Source organism: Dicentrarchus labrax, unplaced genomic scaffold (genome assembly GCF_905237075.1).
Source record: "Dicentrarchus labrax unplaced genomic scaffold, dlabrax2021, whole genome shotgun sequence".
NCBI classification, from domain to species: domain Eukaryota; kingdom Metazoa; phylum Chordata; class Actinopteri; family Moronidae; genus Dicentrarchus; species Dicentrarchus labrax.
This window is the reverse complement of record NW_026136706.1, coordinates 9,836,319-9,851,522: the sequence shown is the minus strand read 5'-3', so window position 1 is coordinate 9,851,522 and position 15,204 is coordinate 9,836,319. Positions and strand designations below refer to the sequence as shown.

At 38.9% G+C, this 15,204-nt stretch overlaps 1 protein-coding gene across 12 annotated transcripts in view; it reads left to right on the top strand.

Moving 5' to 3' along the window:
- The window catches only part of stxbp5l (syntaxin binding protein 5L), a 380,881-nt gene that overhangs the window by 62,638 nt on the left and 303,039 nt on the right, over window positions 1–15,204 (top strand). For all 12 annotated transcript variants that reach the window (XR_007885269.1, XM_051404539.1, XM_051404538.1 and 9 more), the window contains exons 4-5: window positions 1,042–1,142; window positions 10,064–10,198. Coding sequence is in view for 11 of the 12 variants with exons in the window: in XM_051404539.1 (XP_051260499.1) it covers window positions 1,042–1,142; window positions 10,064–10,198 (236 nt within the window). In the remaining variant the exon portion in view is untranslated. The remainder of the gene's footprint in view (window positions 1–1,041; window positions 1,143–10,063; window positions 10,199–15,204) is intronic.

Here is a 15,204-nt window from a genome sequence, read left to right as displayed (position 1 = left end):
AACTTCAGAAAATACTGATATTGATCAGTGTGTTTGTGTTCTTGGTGGTGCCCAATTTAATGTACAGGATTAATGTGTTCATCCAGTATCATAATTACTCTTGCCTCTTTTTATTTACCTTAAAATAACTGAAAGTTGATGCAACTAATATTTTTGCTATGCTGAGTGAGAGATTCTGTGAGTGTGGGGAACATATTAACCAGTATGGAAATCAGTGGGAAGCAATTTTTTCATCCTCCCTTGCACTTTGCCGCCTTTAATCCCATGATTACGTTTGTAATCTAAAGCTAATTCTCCCTGGGCTCCAGTCTATAGAGTGACGCCCTGGTAGCCAAACCACACTGGGAATTTCACTGTAATTACAATCCTCAGAGCTAGGGCCGATACCAGCTGACATCTTTGAAAATAATTTGTAATTTTCCTCTCACAGTTTCCATCCAATGTCTGTGTGATTTAGCACAGAGCCAAGGTGGACACAGGACAAACAATGTTCTGTATTTTCAACATACTACAAGTGGAACAGTTTGAAAATTGTCAGTGATAAATATATTTTAATATGTATTTAAATATATCATAATATGTAATAATGTCTGGTATTATATAGTAGTTTAACACAAAAGCACAGATTTTAGGTGACAGTTTGGCGACAAGGCGACAAGAATGTGGTGCACAGGCACAGTTTGGCAGATTCTCCGTTAGCTGTCAAAGGGCATTCTTGGAGATAAACAAAATCAATGAAATATAGATGAGGTAAGTTGAGGAAAAAATTGTTTTAACAAAAAGAAAATCACAACAATATTTTCTAAGCCTCCTTATTTTAAAGAGTGCATTCTTTCTCTACTTGTATTATTTCAGCTATTTTAGCTCCTACGTGTGTACATGAGAGACACTGTACTTCATGTTACGTTTCGATCTTCAACCCTTCAGTGTGTCTTGGGTGCCATACAACTGAAATCTGCTGTGTTTTTGCCTTTTGTGCTCACAGTCAGACTGGATATCCCCATTATGATTCAGTACTCATATTTCTTTTTTGGCTTCTAGGGGGCGCTGGTCACCGCCTGTGCAGATGACACGCTACATTTGTGGAATCTCCGTCAGAGGCGGCCGGCTGTCCTGCATTCGCTCAAATTCAACAGAGAGAGGTAAGCATAAAGTCCACTTAATAAAACACACACATGCACACACACCTTCCACACCCTGCTCCAGTAAAATATGGATGTGACTGTCCCTGGTCAGAACATACTATTTTACACAAGCAGTCCGTGGAGAGCTTCCCAAAACCACCACCAGCTAGTCCTATACACAGTATTTGCCATAGTGCTGTATTTTGTATCCAGTTATCTTCAACATCTTGACATCTCAAAAGAGATATCCATTGTTTAACAAATGTATTACTTGTATAGCTCTTTCAGAAATTACCAATGCCACTATGCAGTGCCTTCTGTGCTCCAGAAAGACTCCTACTCCTACTCACACCACATCCCAGACCGCCCAGCATATGCAGGGCCATCTCTCAGCTGCAGTATCGGCAGCAGCCAGTGTCCTTCCACCAGGAAGACACATTTAATCAATTCAATCTGAAAGACGATGAAGCAGAGTGTTGACAGGACAAGGCCAGCTCCTCTGTCCAGCCTCTGATCTTTTTTCACCCTGTCTGATAAACCTGAGGAAGAGAGGATCCCTTGGCTTGATGTTCTCTCTTCTGTCTCAGCTGGTGACCCCTTCAGCCTCATGAGATACCCCCCACTACCGTCACCACAGGCTGTGAGAGTTGACTTCCCAGTGGCTATTAGGCAGCTGAATCCATCTCCTTTGACATGTCGCCAACTAAACTTAATAAAATACTCTATTGTCCTTCACAGGAAATTTGTTACTGCAGTCTGTACATACATACATAGATACGAAAAAAAATAAAAATAAACACATATGGACACTGCGACATAACAAGAATAAACTCTTAAAACAGCACATTTAGCACATTTACCCCTCCCTGTCCTGTGCAAAGCACTTGCTCACAGCTGTTACCGGGATGCCTTGTTTAAAAACCTTTTAAACCTTTGAAATGCCTGAGCCAGTTTTCACATGGTGACTACAAACTGGCAGCAGCAAGCAGAGCTGGTGGAATATTTTAACAAGACATTGCTTATGGCAGCCCAGCCCAGTCAGCCTGGGCATGAATATAGATAAGTTGTATTTATTTTTTATAATTATAAGTCAAATGAACACAACATCTGTAAATGTGTTTGGAATGCTAGGAGCAATGTCGTAGTTCACATTTTAGTTTGGGGTTGTGCAGATGTGGCTGACTGTCCTCTAGCAATAAGCCAGAGAAGTCCTGTCTTGGAGCTCCCCCTCACTGTGACAGCCTCTCTGATGCTTCCATATCTGACACCACTCAAGGGTCCCTGAGGTCAGAGAAAAGATTGTTGCTGCTATGTTGCTTTTGCCTGACAGCTAAGGCCCTACCTGTGATCCCATTTGAAGCAATGGTACATGAGTGCTCAATGGGCTGGGAAAAACATGACTGCTGTAGAATTCTGGCTGACTGACTGGCAGACACTCAGTTTGTTTGCTAGAGTGATTATTCCCTCTTTGTTGCTGATTTTGTTTCTTGGACTGAAATTTGAAAGGTCCTTATTTTTTCTGCAGCCCCCTCCAACTCCCCTTTCTAAAGCAGACACAGTGTCTTCCTTGTCTCTCTCTCTCTCTCTCTCTCTCTCTCTCTGGTTTTCCATGTCACACGTCATCCACAGGATGAGGAGGTAGTGCCACACCCTCAGGAAGCTGCTACTTTAAGTCAGTCAGCTGTCACTCCTTGTCCATCTCCTATAGACATAGTCTGTGGGATGAGGTGGTAAGCAAGACCTTGGCGCTTTGCTTTTACAGAGCATAGATTTATTCTCTCCACCATTATACTTCGATGGCAAACAATGGCCTCTTGGTGCTAATGCTTGCATTTGGAAACGTTTTTCCTTCTTTCTTCCTTGGAAAAATATGGCCATACACAGACATGTCTCAAAACATTTGGTTGTCCTAGATGGCACTATATTATGCCAGAAACAGGTTGTATAATCTGGGGGTGTTCACTGCAGTTGTTTAGCACATGCACAGTCCACACTAGGAGTGTGTGGATAAGGAAGTAAATACCCACTTCAGTCTGGTCAGCAATTTATTGGGGTTTTGCTGTTTCTACTGTGCTGTGGCAGGGGTGTGTCAATACAATTGTGTGCATTGTACCTGCCCTAGTTCTAGGTAGGGCTCTCTAACTTGCTTCTTTGTCATACCAGTGCATGTTCAGATGCTGTTTATAATATCAAAGCCAGTTGGCTGGGGGTTCAGCAAGTTCATCCCCAGCCGATTGTGTGTATCTGTGTGTTTCTGTTTTACTGCACGGTGGTGCAATATTGTCAAGCCTAGATTCCCAAGGCTTTGTCTGCTTGCAAGACATATGTTTTAAAATTCACCTGAATGATGAATAGACGTTGCTCACCTCTGAATTTTTTAACATTTTGCTCATTACATATTTCATACCAACAGATTTTTATTACATGTTGAGCAGCCATTACACACAAAGCAAAATAGTGTTGGAGAATGGTATTATCCATTAGCAGTAACATTCAAATATTTGGTGAATGTTATGCTAAACAAAGGAAGAGTCTTCTGACTTACCGTTACAGCCAGTTTTTCAAAACTTCAAAAGTTGACGAAGAAAGCTTTAACTTGCTGACAGAAATCGGAAAAAATGGAACAAATAATTGTTTCATTAACTTTATGCTTTTATTAATCAAAATTATTCCCATTTCCCTTTTCCTGTTCTACTACACAGTATATACTAGACTTTGTGAAAATGTTCAAGTTCTTCATATTCAAGTTGAACTTATATAACTCCTATAACAGGAGATATTTTCTGTCTTTCTGCAAGAAAAAACTATTCTTTCTAACTAAAACTTGATTTCCACCGCGTGGCACCTGTGTCATGGGCAAGGACATTTAATGAATACAGTATGACTGTATTCCCACTGAATGTGATGGAATTTTATTATGCTTTCAAAAAGCAGATTAATTATTTATTTTTGCCACAAACCTTTTTTGTCAATAGAAATGCAGGGTCACGGTGTCAGATTAAGTGTTGCTTTTGATGAGCACATGGAATAGCCAAATCAGCCCGGTCGCTATTACAAGTCAAGGACTTCGGCTGAGTCACAGGATATTTTTCTCTCTACTGAAACTTTCTATCACAAGAGAGAAATAAGCTTTCTCCCTGAGACAGAATCTCAATCCTACCATGAAAAAGCACATAAAACTCGACCAGTGGCACTTTCACAATTCAACAGAGACTAAGAGGATAATGGGCCAGAGGAGTTTGTTAAATCCATGTACTGTTTGCAAGTTGTTAAGGAAAGAACTTGGTGTCTTGTTAATGCAGTGACAGGGTTCAAGTCATTAGCAGTGTATGTGAGAACAATAGACATTTTTCAAGATTTTTTTATCAAACCTATTTCAAAATTTTAATGACTTTTAAACTGAGGAATCATGTAGTCTAAAAACCTTAAAGATACTTTCAGACAGAAACAGGCACCAACTGCTGTCAACAGGATGCCAATCATGCTGTCAAAGAAAGAGAGGGTGGCTACCACTGATGTAAACACACACAGGTAATATTGATAACAATGATAATAGTAATAACCTCTATTTGTATAGATTTTTGAACCAAAGTTACAATGAAATACAATCTATAATTGTATTTATACAGCGGAAGTATCTTCATAAGCCATTTTTGGCTACATTTACAGTCAATCAATTTATTTGGTGGCTGGCTATATTTTATTAATTTACTTTATTTCTCTTTTTAATATTCTATTGATGTGCTTTCCCCTGATTAATAATATTACTTTTGCTGTTGCAGCAACCTCATTACATTAAACATTTATGAAATCATCTCATGCTTTTCACTGTAAAACTGCCCATATGACATATTTCATATTTTAAATTCATAGCCTAGCAGCTGTACCTGTATCACTGTGTGGTGTACGTGCCCACACAAACACACAGAGGTGAAGGTTAGGAAAAATGCTTTCTATCAAACCCTCTTTCAGTAGCTCTCCACCTGTCTTGTAGTGCGATGAGGTAGGAAGCACAACCACTCGTTCTCAACAGCAGAGCAGTGAATCATGCTCTAAGATAAAAGTAGAAAAAGGGCATTATGAGTCATCTGTCAGTGGCTGGGCAGTGACTTGCCATTTAGCTCTGTGTCTCTAAGCTGAACCTCTGATAATTAGCACCCTAACACCCCCTCAGAATCCCCTAAGAATAATGTATGAATCACTGGAAACAGTGGAGAGAATTGTTTTGTGATAACTGTCAATCAGCATCTCGTGCGTGCCACCCCTCCTCGACTCATGCTGCTGTTAAAAAGAGTTTGAAGACTTTCAGTCCAAACAAAATGCACACAACACTACATGAGACATTGGACACTTGCAATAGTTTTTGCACAGTAAAAAGAGCCATTTGTGCTAATATGATCGTCTGTGATTTGAAGTTATCCAACAGAATTGTTCTTTGCTGATATATGATATATGGAGTCGTTGTAGAATTCCTAAGCAGTTAAGCAGATGGCAAGGTCACCAATTCCCTAGATGATGTCACCAATTCAATTAATCTGTACATCTTTTTACTTCATTAAAGGTATTTGCTCCTCAGTTGGTCTCACAGTGGCAGGTCAGCTGGCAGCCACAACGCTTCCTGTCCTCTTTGGTTGATACTAAAGTTGATACTTAGTTGATGGTGCCTGGCAGATTGTATGGAGTCATGCCTTCGACTTTCTCCAAATTGTCCTCTGGACGTGTATTCATCACTAGTTGCCTAGTTATCCTTCATCCCATTCAGCATCTTCTCATATTTTCTTCCATTGATTTTTTCCCCCCTTAAAACCTAGTCTTTTATTTGATCCTTCCTGTGACATTTTTATGTAAATGGTCAGCTCATAATGGAGGTAATCAGTGCTAAGAGGCTTTTCTAAAGAGGCCTCATTTTATTTGATATTTTTTCACTAGGAGAATATTCTGACTCACTTGGGTTACTGCAGATATAGTCTTTGAAATATGGCAATTTAGATGAATAACTATCAACATTTTTACACAGTGACACAATGTCACAATGACAATGTCCACTGTACCTAGTAAGTCAATGAAGAGGTTTGGAGCTCATCTGTTGTTTTTTACGTTAAAGAATTAGACCTAATAATCCACAAAAGTCAGGATGCTTCCTTCAACACAGAAATATGTCAATTTTAGTGCTAAGGCTGAATGCATGTTGTAAAAGACAGAAGACTGAATAATCCTCTGTTGCTCGCATAGCACTTCTGCCCCCCTGCCAGTTTGAATATTGTCATCTCCCCAAGCCCCTAAAATCCTTATTGAATTGTCTGCCATCTCATTTGTCTTCTATCTAATAATCCTGTCGCTTGCTGGGTGGGTGGCTGTGGGGCTGTAGCCCAATGATCTACCCACTTCTAAAAGGTAATCAGCATGGATAGAGGATAGTAGGGCTTAGTGTGTGCTGATCTTTCTTCCCTGGTTAAGATGATTATAAAGATGATAGATGCTAATGACAGAGCAATAATGGTTTAAGCAGCCTTGCATCACATCAGAATTATTTTCATATGCCACACGAATACCTTGGGGGTATGGGTCTCATGATTATTTATTGATTTGCGAATTGCAATTATCAGGATTTTTGACAATTACATTTTCAAGACCTGGAAAAGTTTGTGAAAAAATGTAAAATCCCAAAAGGTTTGGAAAAGTAATGGAAAATAGTTTTATGAATATCTTTAAACATGACCTGTCTATTTTTTTTCCCAATCTAGCAATGTTATAAAACAGACATGTACTCACTCAGGTATGGTCATTGGCTACTGTAGTACCTTGTCTTGCTTACCTTGTCTTGCTTGGAGAAATTTTAAATATATGGGCATACACCGATCAGCCATGATGCTGCATAACATTATGACCACCTGGGCACCTTGGTGGTCATATGCAGCCCAATACGCAACAAACTGAAGCACTGTGTGTTCTGACACCTTTCTATATCTACCTTTCTAACCAGCATTAACTTTTTCAGCAGTTTGAGCTACAGTAGCTCGTCTGTTGGATCGGACCACACAGGCCAGCCTTTGCTCCTCACCTGCATCAGTGAGCCTTGGCCGCCCATGACCCTGTCGCCGGGTTACCACTTTTCCTTCCTTGGACCACTTTTGATAGGTACTGACCACTGCAGACTGGGAAGACCCAACAAGAGCTGCAGTTCTGGAGATGCTCTGACCCAGTTGTCCAGCCATCACAATTTGGCCGTTGTCAAAGTCGCTCAAATCCTCACGCTGCCCATTTTTCCAGCTTCTAACACATCAACTTGAGGACAAAATGTTTACTTGCTGTCTAATATATTCCACCCACTGGCCATGATAACAAGATAATCAGTGTTATTCATTTCACCTGTCAGTGATCATAATGTTATAGCTGATCAGTGTATATATGTGTATGTGTCATCATGTGAAAATATATTTTGCATTTGGACAAGGGGAGAGGCAGCCATGGATTCGTCATGTTGACAGTGAGGGTCTGATGTGAACTGAAGAAGTTTAAGAAGTAGTGAGTGAAGCAGTGTGTCTTTACAGCAGGCGTAGCATGAGCAGCATGTTAGAGAAGCAGCAGCAGCTTTAGTACTCCATCTGTGTCACTCACAGTATTGAGTGTAGGTCACCGGCGTTTTGGCAACGCTCGAACTCCACACACAATCACTGTAATATGCACATAAAACTAAAGAAAATATACTTGAAACGCAAAATTCTTGGTTTTCCTACACCAGTCTTCTTTGTTTACTACACTGGTTCCCCATTGCTGCTCGCATCCAGTTCAGAAGTCTGTAGCTGGCAGTAAAGGGAACTGTTCCCTACCTCCAAGCCATGGTCAAACCATATACGCCCCAGCCCAGCTATTGTGTTTCTCTGCCTCTGGATGTTTAGCTGTCCCATCAGACTCTGGTCATTCATCTCAGTCAGGGCTCCTGTCTATTCTGGCTGGAGGCACAGCCCATCTTTTGCCGCAGGCTAAAAACACAGTTTTTTAAACATAAAAAAGCCTTTACACACCAGGGGCATGACGATTAAATGGCACAAATGCTCACCTGTGAATATGTTGCATCAAAATTAATCATTCTGGCAGATTGGAATAAGCGACTCATTAAAATAAATAATTAATTCCACACACACTTACTAAGGAAGACAAGGACTGATGAAAAAATGGCAGCAGCTTGCAGAGCTACCGGGGATCACACTGCATAAACAACGCACTGACAGACAGGTCACATTCACCGGGGTTATCTCAGCGGTCTGTCCCGAGGCTCCGGTTCAGTCTGTTAAGATGTATTAATATGTTAAAACACCAATGTCATACAAGACCAAGAAACTAATCAAGGCAGTGGTAAATCAGAAACTCCAGTGTTGCATGAGGTAAAGTTACTGTTTTTGTAGGCTTTGAAGGGATCAGATGGATATAACAGCTTCAGTTCCCCACCGGTAAATCCCACATAGCAGTCTGTGCGCTGCATATTATTGGCTCATTACAAAAAAAAAAAGGTCGAAAAACTACATTGACGTGCAAATTAATCTCACAATAAAACGCCTCTTGTGTGTAAAGGCCTTAAGTCTCAACAAGTTATGTATTCTGGATACTTGTACTGGGTAATAAGGTTGATTGATTTTCCGCGCAGTGAACTGTGTTCTACTGTGTGTGAAATGTGTAAATGTGTTGTAAAGCAAAAATCTTCAATACTTATTCTGCAGTTTTTAGTTAGAGCCATTGTTTTGGGCTGCAGAAGTTTATAAAATTAACTTGATATGTTATGCATTTTGATGGTTATAGAAAGAGTCTGGTTATGAAAATTAATTTAAACTCAAGGAAAAGGCACATAAATCTGTTGGACAAAATGTGCAGGAATAATAATTAGTATTAGTATTAGAAGTACTAGTTGTTGAGGTGTGAATATGTATGACACGGTGGACCAGTTTAGCCTGTAGTGCACATGTCAGTATGTTGGCTTTCGGACTAATGAAACAGAACATAGAAAAAGTTCAGCCTTCTATTTTTGAGAGTAATTCTGAAGGGCTCTTTGAATAACTATTTATACTGAGTGCAAAAGTTCTCTGACAAGAGAGAAGCAGAGAGTGGGGCAGGTGGAACAAATGTAGGCAATAATATCTATATTGAAGGTGCTGCATTGCTCATGAAAATAGAGTTTCACTTTCCTGTCGACCACTAAATTAAACCTTGATTAAGGGTTAGTCAGTCATTAGAATGAGTCAGGCCATAACTTCCGTGAATGAGTCAGGGTTTGACGTCTATGAAGGACAGTTATTGAACAGTGGTTCTGACAGTGACATAGTATATAGTCTATCAAGTACCATGCACAGTGCTGTACATATTGAACTTTTTAGAATGCTAATGCCATTACTAAGCAGGCAACTTGGCTAGAATGCAGTTTTAATCACGTTATTTGTTATCCAACAGTTGCTTTATTGAACAAATGCCTCTTACTCCATGTTTTTCAATTGTTTGGTTTGTGTTATGCCCAATTATTGATTTTTTAAAGGCATATCTGTCATATTTTAAAATAATAACATGTTATTCCAACAAAATACCTTGATGTTTCAATTTATTTGTATTTTTAAAGGAATCATTAATAATAGAATAGCTGTACGTTCATTTTTAGTATTGCATACAAATAAATACTATACACAATGAAAACTACACTTTACACTATCATGTAGTCGTGATTATAAGCAGCTTGAAATGCACATTACTTGTCTGAAATCAGAATTGTAGACAATATACGGAGAGGTGAACTGCAAAAGGGGTAGATCAATTTGTATATGTACAAAAGTGTGAGAATATACTGTGTTAAACCATACTGCATAGAACTGATATAACAATCCTTGAAAGCAAAGCCCCCTTTGTGACTGTTCATATTCTAACACTCTTTCCTCTCTTTGTTTCTTGTTCTCCAGGATCACGTTTTGCCACCTTCCCTTTCAGAGTAAATGGCTATACGTGGGGACGGAGCGCGGAAACACACACATCGTCAACATCGAGTCCTTCATTTTGTCTGGATACGTCATCATGTGGAACAAGGCCATAGAACTGTAAGTTGCCCCTGCTCCAAACAACAGTTATCTGTGATGACAGTGAGGATTTTAATGTGCTGATACTGGTGTGAATGCCAGTGGGTCAGGGTCAGTAAATTGATGGCCAAATATTTGGTGGGTCTTGTATGGATGTTAAATACTTTGTGTTCCCTAAAATAAGGTTTGAAAAAAAGGATCTGTCAACAGAGGACACAAGTTAATTGTTTTTTAAGCCGTTTCAGATGTCTCAAGGGCAGTGATCTCTTTGAAAGCTAACCTTAAATCAACTATGTTGAGTCAAGTTTAATAAACAAAGTAAATCTAGAGTTGGGAATTTGCAACTGAATAAGTGTTAATTGTGTTAGTGGTCTCCCATTACGTACGATGGGAACAGTTGAGAAGTTAAAGTTTACTACCATTTTGTTGCCTTTTATGTTTGAACAACAGGTTCATGAATTAGCTAGTCAGAGAAGTTTTTCCATATTAACAGTGAATTTTTTCAGTGATCATATGTTTCTTTGCATGAAAAGAACTGAACAACAGATGGATTTTAGTGTTATAGATCAAGCTTTAGGTGAATACATGGATGGTTATTTTATGATCATTACTAAAATAACCTGTCTGCCACTCTTTCTCGACTTCAAATAGCCTGCGCACACACACAAAGACACATACACACAGACACACACACACACACACACACACACACACACACACACACACACACACACAGTGAAATATAGGACTTCATATAGGATTCAAAATGATTGGGTTGTTGTTGAATTGGTTTTGTTGTGTGAAGTTGGGCCCATTTCTCAGGGGTATTCATACGTTATTGCTGTTACTTGTTAGTTTGAGTCTTATTATTTATACACATATATACATATGCCTCTGGGGGAATGTAAACAGCAGTAACAAGATAGTGATACCTCTCAATTGTAATACTTGTTGTCAAGAATAGTTCAATAAATAAGACTACACGATAAACAAAGGGCTGCAAATAGACCCAGTGATCAGGAATTGCTATCATCAATGCTGCTTTCAGCAATCAGTGGTCTGCCCAAAAAAATCTGATCAGAGCGCCAGTATTGTTTAATCATTCTGAACATCATGGTGCTGTTGCTATAGCAAACTGAGCCATGTGCCATCTGACATTTGGACTTTCATGAGGAAAACCGGGCTCAAATCTGTGGTCATTAAGATGTAATTGAAAAATAAATAAATAAAATCAAAACTTGATAGTGAACTTGATATAACTAACACATTTGCAACAATTGGTAGAGGACTAAATGAGCTGTTAAGTTGAATATTTTCAGTGTTCATCACAAACCGACTATAAAGAAAACAACTCACTTGCATTGCCTCAACAGGCTTTATCCTTCTTTTGTGGTAATGTTCACAGTAAGCATACAGTGAGCATAAAGAAAGCGTCCACAATGTAATATAACATTTGAGCGTAATACTACTTATCAGCCTTTAATAATTAGTTGACATGCACTTTTGTTGTTGGTTGCACAAGTTGACTGTGTAGCTGACATATGCTGCAGATTGACAACTGCTGCATATGTCAGCCATTAAATACACAAATCGTGCTCAGTTGCATTGTATGCCCGTTTGTTTCTCTCGGTTACACCCACCTACGCGCCATTCTTCTGGTGTTACCCTGACAAGTCCCCTGCTGCAGTGTCAGTCACAAGTCACTCTCATACCAAGCCATCTTGTTGCCTTGTGACAGCCCACACTATGGTGAGCAGCCATAACACTGATGTGTATGTGTGGGAGGGCTGTCTGCCAATCACTGCTAAAGTCTCGGAGGCTGGGACAGTGGTTGTGATTTTTAACAGGATATTTAGTTTGCTGATTCCTCACCACAGTGTGAGTCAACAGAGAACTTTCAATCTTCTTTTTAGCATCACGTCAGAACTTCCTTCAGTCTAAAACTGTGTGAAAGAAATTAGTTTTAATGTGTTAGGATGTCTACTTTGCTCATAAATAAGAAATATGTAAATACTCAATCAACAAATAATTATTAGTGGTTAACCGATATTGGTTTTTCCATGGCTGATGTCGATGTCAATATTTAGAGAGCAGGGCCACTGATGGCTCATATAAAATGCAGATATCAAAACAAAGGAAAGTAATGTATATTTCCATTCCATGCACATTACAATCAATATACTTGGTTAGCCAGTGACTTAGTAGTTCTTATAAGTGTGATTATTAATAAAAGAGAACAATACATTGGGTTATGTTGTAGATTTCCGAATGTGACTAGTATTTAAGAGAGAGCGGGGTACAGTATGTCAGAAGTGGCATCATTCAACTGCATTATTCTATAACACAGTAATCAACACCAGCCAGTAAAGGTTTCAGATTAGATTTAGAAAAAGACAAAATTGAGGCATACATTTCCAGCAGGATGTGTGAGGGTTATAGTACAGGGCTCCGAACTAACTTTTCCACCACCCTTCCAAAACTCACAAGGGGGAGCTCTAACATGGTTCCACAGCAGCCACACTGACAAGGCTGCCTGCAGCCATTTTTTGCTTATTGGCATTGCAAGCGCAGGCCCGATGGCGATTATCTCAAAATTCCAGATAATCGTCCCCATCAATCGGCCAACTGATTAATCGGCCTATCTATAACAATTACTATACATAATTCATAATCCAATTACAAGGTTACCCACAGCCTGCCCTGAAAATAAAAGACTGTTCCCTTATATTTATGAAATATAGCAGTAAACGTCAGTGGAAAAGACTCATTCTACTCTTTGAAACATGCAGCCATTAAGTATAGTGTCGCCAGGGAGCTGCCAAAAACAAAATGGGGAGAGGTGAAAACTACTATTTACTGACATTTCAGAATTTAGATCTTTAATGTAATCTGGCCTATAATGGGACAATTGACTAGCAACTGGCTGGCAGACATGAGAATACTAAATACCTTTTGGATTTTGCATAATCACATATCAGACATATAACATGTACACAGTAGCAAATGTGTAAAAATATGGGTAGTAACTATGCTATTCTGACTAAAGTGGGTAGAGCGTGCAACCATCTCAACAATAGGTTTTTATACACTGCATATTATGTTCTGCTTGAGCATGCACTATAATATATTCTCTATTTTCAAACCGTCAGCACTCTGTACCTTTCTGATGTCGAGTTCATCCTAAGTTGAACTAGTAGAGAATGAATCCTCTCTCATCAACAAACAGAGGAACTGGGGAGTTTCATAGGCTGGGGAGGCTTTCCACTAAACATGAATAGGTATGAGAGGAGACTTTGTGTTTTTCCTGTGGTGGAACATTGAGTGAGGAAGGGAGAACTCATCCACTCTTTCCACTGTGTAGAAACAGCACAATGTGACTCATGCAGTATTTGGTGTGTGTTTACACTCGTGTGTGCATTCGTGTTCTCACAGTGTTTGTGCGACAGCCGTTCACAGATGTATTAATTTAATTGTAAACCAAAGTATGCTCTCTTGAAAAGAATCCGTTATAGCGACAATTCAACTGGGGCCAGTGTTCCCAAACCGTAGGGCCGGGCTCTCATTGAAATTCAAATGGATTCGCAACATATTTAATGAACAATTTCATCTTCAGAAGATTCATTCCAAAATGAAATATAAAAGAAATGAGATGCAAGGAGAAGTGGGAAAACACAGCAGCCCAGAAGACACACTGTTGCAGTTCATAGATCCCTGTGATGAACAGAAATGTGTTTACGCCTGGCATCATGTCAGCCGTAATCAACATTGGCATGTTAGACTATTTCTGCTATTATGATTGTAAAATAAGCAATGAGTTTTCAGCATCCTCCTGGTCCCTTAACTGTTTTATAATAAGCAGTCTTAAAATGCAAGCACATGCTCCAGAAATTACGTGGCAAAAGAAACACTTGGCAACAGCAACCCTGTCTCCTAAAAATATACCACCACTAATTTTAAAACGCAATGCAATGCTGCCTGGATTTATGTTACTGCTGGTGTTTTAATAAAATAATGAGGAAATATATTTAATGAATCTGCAAAATGTTTATAGAGAGCTTTCTGCAAAGTTTTCACTGACACCATATTCCTGATTTTTTCCTATATCAACTTGCGGTAACTAAATTAATTTAGAACAATTTTCTAGATGTTAAGGCAACTCAAAGCACTTTAAAGTTAAAGTTAGGTTAAAATTAAAGAAGTTAATGAAAGAACATTGTCTTTGGTTTAATATCAAAAAAGTCAATGCTGACTTGTTTACTTTTTATTTATTTAACCAAAACTAATATCTTTTCCCAGCCAAACTGGTTTTGTGTGAAGCGCAGGATGCAAATCCCGGTCTCCATCATATGCACTGGAAAAAGAGATTTGTTGGACCAATTTAAAATGTTTTAACTGTAATTGGTTACACAAATTAATTAAGTTTACACGTTTACAGTGACGCATTTTCAAATCAACAACCTATATTGCTACAACCTAATGCTACTACAAGTCAACTTGAAATGACTCACCATATTATAGTCCAGCAACTCTTTGCTTTGTAAACTGAGACAGGAAGGTCAGAAAACTTGCTCAGCCACATTAGTAATAATCAGTAATTATTATTTTGCAATGTTGTACAATATTGTGATATGTAGTACTCGTCTCTGCCTGATTCAACATTCTGCTCAACATTTTCTAAGAAGAAATAAAAAGATAAAGATAAAGTGAAAATTAGAGTGAAAGTATTGAAGGAATACACTCGACAGTCAGTCAACTGTTTCAGACTCCCCAAAACCAGGAAATACTATAGGGAATATTCTTCATGGAAGTTTGATATATTCAGATGGATGATTAATACATAAGAAAACACTCTTCTCACCATGGGAACTCAAAGTTGATAATATTGTTAATGGTCTACTTACAGAATTATACAGTATAAAACTTCACAAGGCCTTGCATATCTTGCACAGTTAATGTAAAAAAGCAGCTTGTTCCGATGTGAGATCGGATCAAGGACAGTTTGTTGCACATTCATACCGAAATGCATG